Source organism: Lepisosteus oculatus, chromosome 27 (genome assembly GCF_040954835.1).
Source record: "Lepisosteus oculatus isolate fLepOcu1 chromosome 27, fLepOcu1.hap2, whole genome shotgun sequence".
Lineage (NCBI taxonomy): Eukaryota > Metazoa > Chordata > Actinopteri > Semionotiformes > Lepisosteidae > Lepisosteus > Lepisosteus oculatus.
The window spans coordinates 1,160,407-1,166,056 of record NC_090722.1 but is presented as its reverse complement, the minus strand read 5'-3'; the positions used below and the strand labels follow the sequence as shown (position 1 = coordinate 1,166,056).

Below are 5,650 nucleotides of genomic sequence, written 5' to 3'. Positions count from 1 at the left end.
GTCAACGAGGCTCCCAAGTAGAGCTGGGTGTTGTAACTTGGGCATTTCTATCCACCTCCTCCATCTGAGGGTTTATGGCAGAAACTAAACTACACTTTGCCCAATACACAGCTCATCTGTGCTTCAGAATGGAATGTGTTCAACAACTGTACAGAATAGTATGTCTTCCAGGGCGCCTTTTTGGTGGAAGGAAAAGAATTCCCTCTTGCAAACAGGTTTCCTTTTCCTGCAGGTGTCACTCATCTAACATGCTTTATGCTCAGCTGCTGAATGATACACATCTGCTGTAGTCTTACCTGGCTGCTGCTTGAACTCAGTGTCTTTCTGATACATTCTCCAGAGAGGCTCTTTCCATTCAGACTGATATAACCTCTGACACCACCTTTTGTTTGTGTAACCATGGAGAGTATCAATATCAATTAATTCTTTCGCACAATGTGTTTTACAAGAGTCTTGTACATACATCGTTGGATATATATACTGTAGGACAAGTTATTTTATAGGCTACAATACCATATAATAATCCAATGTAAAGTATTGCAAAAGAAAAAGTCAACATACAGAGGCACTGTCTATACTTTACACATGCAAAAGCTTTTAACATTGCACTCTTTCAGTAAGAGTGTTCTCACAAAGGACACCGAGATTTGCCACTCTTCACAAAGCGCTGTCCATTGTTCTTGAAAAGCTTGAAATTCCCCCTGATCTGCATTTTTTTTCTGCTGCAGTAACATTTTCACATGTTGTTGTCTGTTAACATGGAACAAGAAAGCAAAATATTTATTAAAACATAAATATTGTAGTATTATTAACTGAAGATATTTCCTTTCAGTGACTTGGTCAGTGACTTGTACAGCTGTTCAGCTCATTGTAAGCCACCATTAGTTCTATATGCAGTTCAAAGCCACAGTCAAGTCCATATTTGTGAGCTTATTTGGGATGAGACAAGACCTTTTCTCCTGACATCAGTCCAGTAGAACTGTGGACCAGCTCTCACATGGGATCAACAGAGACTTCACTAACTCACTGCTGAGGTTCAGGCAGAATATCCCACAGTGTTGACCTCTCACAAACATGCTTTTTATTTACAGGTCAGACACATTGTTAAGCAAGATGTTCTCAATTTGAAAATTTGAGCTGTTCTATGTTCAATTTACAAGAGTTGATCTGTTTTACAATCTTGTGCAATGACCTCACATCTCTAGACAACTAATATCAGAGTTTGTTTCCTGCTTTTCTAGGCACACAGAGCTGTCTGTTAATCACATGAAGGACACCTGATGTCAGGAACTAACGAGGATTAGAACAATATCCACTGGTGCTCTGATAATGTTAGACACCAGATATTGCAATAGAAGATCGTAGGTCGACTGCATTATTTTAAAACTAATTTGACTAAAATCTCAAATTAAATTGAAGATATATCCGTTTCTCCTTTATGTGACAGGTGCAGATCTTCTGAAGGCTGTGCCCCAAGTTATATAAACTTTGGGTAGAAATATTTCAGTGGTACTCAAAGGTGTTTGGGAAGAATATACCCCAGACCCTGAATTAGCACTCTCTGGTTGTTCAGCGACAATGTTCACATTAACCATCAGCACTGGCGTTTGGAATAATTGTGGCTGAACAAAATTGCTTCTATGGCACAAGCAATCTGGAGCCATGTCATGAGATCTGGGGCCCTTTTCCTCAATATATTTAAAAACATAGAGCTTTGTTGTTGTTGTGTGATTATGGCTGTTGCAAATTTTGACTTAACAAGAAAACTGGTAAAAAGGCAGAAGCAAATTTGAGGATTTTTAATCTATTGTCTGTTTTTCATGTTTCTCATTAAAAATATCAAAGCTTTTTTGAAGATCCCAGAGAAGTCTATCCAGAGGCCAGTCAGCCAAGCAGCAGTGCCACCTAGTGGTCAGAAAGCTGAGCACAGACGGGTAGGATTATAACGACATGAGGGATAATGTGGGATAAATTATAAAGCAAATATTGTTAGGATACATAGTTAAGTGTAACATTTAAATAAGGAAATGCTATACAAAAACTGTACCACTAGTAATGCTTCATTTCAAGTTCACCGTCTGTTGCAACAAAGTTTTTGCTCTGGAATCGGCCCAAACTGTGAAGAGTGACCAGATACATTCTCAGGTTCACGTGATTGTCCTGCACTGTTCAGGGGCCCAATTTATGTATTGAAAATCCTGAAGGGCAACAACAACTCTACTGTATGACCTTCACCTTCCTGTCTGGAAACAGGAGTCACTTCTGTGCACAAAGTGTGGTCAAAAGTACTGTGTGGAACCATATTGTTGCAGTTGATAATGATCTTTTACAAAAAGATATCTCAATGACATTGTATCAGCAATTGTCACGTACTCAGCCTACTTTAAAAGTTTAATTCTACATTAAAGATAAATGGAAAAACTGATTACAAGTAAGGAAATAAAAATGTAAACAATCACCTGAAAAAAAGTCACAGTTGAGTGGACTGTACACAATACTGATTCACTTGATTACACATGCACACACAACTTGGTAAAGTACTAATGGGGGTTATTTTTGTAATGTGTTGTAGGTATTCATATGGCAACTGCATCTTCAATTGTACAAGTTCACCAAGCCACATCCCACTGAACTAGTTACAGCAATGAAGTATCACACCTAAACCTGAGTTAAACCTCGGGTGAGTATTCAACCATGAAGGTGAACTCTCTTGTAAAAAAAAAAAAAGGCACCCAGTAACCATGGTCAGGGATGTAATGGAAAGTTAAGACCAAGTGCTTTGAACTGACACATTATGGGAACAAATGTTACACTGGAGTGGTTTAGGGTTAAGAGAGTGGAAGGCCTTGAGGACCCCAGTCACAGCCTCAACTTACATCCCTGTTTAGGGCCACTGGAAAAGACCGATCAGTGATGCTCCACAAGAAACATGGGGGCACTTTAGCCAATCCAGTCATGCACAAAACTGGGACTAAGCCACTGTGGAATCAGACTAGGTGTTTCATTATCTTATTTCAGGCAAAGGGCCATGTGAGTAGAGGGCTTTCAGGTCTGGATATTAATGCCTAATGGGACATGCCAGGTAGTCTTCCTCATTAAATCAGGAGGACTGGTTTTAAGTTCATTAACCAATTTGAAGCTACAGAATTAGACACCACAGAAGAACAGGGTTTTTCAGGCATTTTTATTGCAGCACAGAGAAAACCAAGACGGGCATTAATGCCTCATTCCACTCTGAATCCTTCATGCAGCCCAGTCATGCCTGTCACTTTCCACTCAGGACCAGACCACACAGGCTGCTCAGACCTGGCACCTCTGGACTCGGCCATCTTTGCACACAACCCAGAGGATCCCTCGGTCATAGGACACATGCCTGGCCACACCAGCTGCCCTTAGAGCCCACCATCTACTGCCAAAGGGGTTACAGGCATCAACACCAAGCCTGCAGGAAAAGGCTCAGGGTTAGAGCAGCCTAGAATTAGGACAGTCATTCAGGCAACCATGTGCATTAAACCCTCCCCCAGCTCACCTCTTGAAGACCACTCCATTCCTGTTCACCCCATACACACTGCCATCTGAGCCCACCTCCACCAGGGACAGGGAGCCCTGAATGGGGTACCACCTGTCAGAGCCTTTGCAGGAATCCCCACTCACATCCAGCTTGACGAAGATCTGGTCCAACCTGTTCACTCCCCAGCAGCCAAAAGGCCCACAGGAATAGTACTTGAGGGAGCCCACAACAGGAATCCAGGGGATGTTGCCCTGGCCAGCATACTGCAGCACAGGCCCGCTGTTCAGGCAGAAGATGGAATTGGCAGCATTGACACCAACCACGAACTTGTCTCCACCAGCATCAATCTGGATGAGGGAGCCTGCAGAGAAGAGCAAGAAACAGCTGTTCTCAGCAGGGGGCAGTGCAGTGCTCATTCCTCAGTATGAAGTCATGAACACTTGAGGAATGAAAGATGTTCTGGCTGAAAGCAGCTACTAGCCATGGATAAACTTGAAAGCCATCATTTCTAACCCATAGAGATCAGCTGCAGCCTCACCTGGTTGCACTTGGATCCACCTTCCCCGAAGCCACTTGAACACAAGGCTTGCGACACTCACACTCCAGAGCCCTGCTGGCCCCACACTCACATGTTTCCCCTTCATGGCCAGAGAGACCCAGCTGTTGCCCTGGTAGCTGACCAGGTTGTCTGCATTGTCGACTCCACACACCCTTCCAGCACCAGCATCTATCTGCTTCAGACTGCCAGGCACAGCCCGACACTGCAGGGCTTCAGCCACAGATACTGGGAAGGAGAGGACACCACTGGGTCAATGATCACTTAAAAGCAGCCTGAGCTGAGGGCAACATAGGATCATGAGCATCCAACACTGAGGGACTAAGTCAATATACAAGGACAGAAGAAACAAGCCAATAGGGTGTTAATGAATCAGCAACAACCACAAGTGAACAGAGCTCCATACACAGGGAACCAAAGGTTTGCAGAACTTCAAGAGCACACAAACATCCATGTCATGGATTTGACTCTCAGGCAACATCTATACTGAAGATCAAATACATATACTGTACTGAAATCCTTAAATACTAGCAGCATGCAGTTAAACCTCCCATCTGCCTTTATGCAGCTCCTTTTAGTCAAAGTAAGAAACCCAAACCTTACCTAGAAAGAATCCTACAAGCAAACACAACACATGGCCTCTCCCTTCCATGTTGATGAGTGATCACACAAACCTCATGTATGGTATAAACCCCCACAGTGGCCTTTATATACTCAAGGCTGCTGGGCTTCCACTCCTACACACACCTGTCTAACCAGGTGTTAAATTGTGAACCATAACGAGCTGCTGATTGAATCACTCAAGTATCAATTACAGAAGACATCATTAATTATTTTCTTTCCATAGACCTTATCCTCAGGGTTTAGGAATCATGGCGACAAGAACTGAAATTGAAGCCCAGTGCTTCAGATAGTCATGAGCTGGATTAGTACTAATACCAGCAGTGACATCCTCCAGTAGTGCAGGTCAGGGGTGGTCTAAATTAGATAACGAGACAAATAGTTTCATTGCAAAGCTGAATGTTTGGTTACTCTTGCTCTTTGGCATGAGATATTTTTTTTCATTTCAGATTTGATCTCCCAGATTAAAGATTACATTTTTCTGAGCACTTAGAGGAAAATATCTGGGCCCTAGACTGAAATATTCCAAGTCCAGTCTTGTTTTCTCAGTTAATGTCATGTGGGAGAGGATTGGTGATAATTAAAATCTATGAAAGCACAAGTTCCTGCATTCAGAATGGGGAATTAATGATACTGTAGCTCTTAAAGCACTTAATTCACGAGTGACCATTTGGACAGCACAGTGGTGTGGATTAAGGACTGCAGCCTCACAGTTCCTGGGGTTGATGTCCAACTGAATTTCCTGCTGTGTGGAGCTTGCATGTCTTCCATGCAGATTTTCTCTATGGGATGTAATGGAAAGTTACTGAAAAAAAGTGTTTTATCCTAAATATGTCAGTTTACGGGCAGAGCTGTGTTGTAAAAGCAGCTGGATTCTTAGAACAAAGTGTGATTGTACACAGCGAGTCAAGGCCATGGGATGTTCTAAGAATATGTTGATCTCTGTCCCAGCAAAAAGGTGA

The 5,650-nt window shown here is 42.7% G+C and overlaps 1 protein-coding gene across 1 annotated transcript; it reads right to left on the bottom strand.

Moving 5' to 3' along the window:
* Positions 1 to 3,165: 3,165 nt before the first annotated feature.
* Positions 3,166 to 4,792, bottom strand: LOC138225245 (fish-egg lectin-like). Its single transcript, XM_069184773.1, has 4 exons — positions 4,671 to 4,792; positions 4,050 to 4,295; positions 3,530 to 3,872; positions 3,166 to 3,442 (listed from the first exon to the last, which is right to left on the bottom strand). The coding sequence occupies exons 1-4, from the start codon at positions 4,717 to 4,719 to the stop codon at positions 3,301 to 3,303; spliced, it is 780 nt and encodes a 259-aa protein (XP_069040874.1). The 5' UTR covers positions 4,720 to 4,792; the 3' UTR covers positions 3,166 to 3,300.
* Positions 4,793 to 5,650: the final 858 nt, after the last annotated feature.

Coding starts and splice junctions, on each gene's coding strand:
- LOC138225245 (XM_069184773.1), bottom strand. CDS start 4,719: ATGGAAGGGAGAGGCCATGTGTTGTGTTTGCTTGTAGGATTCTTTCTA. Junction 4,296..4,670: donor GCTTGTAGGATTCTTTCTAG/GTAAGGTTTGGG, acceptor TCTCCTTCCCAG/TATCTGTGGCTGAAGCCCTG. Junction 3,443..3,529: donor AATGGAGTGGTCTTCAAGAG/GTGAGCTGGGGG, acceptor CTTTTCCTGCAG/GCTTGGTGTTGATGCCTGTA.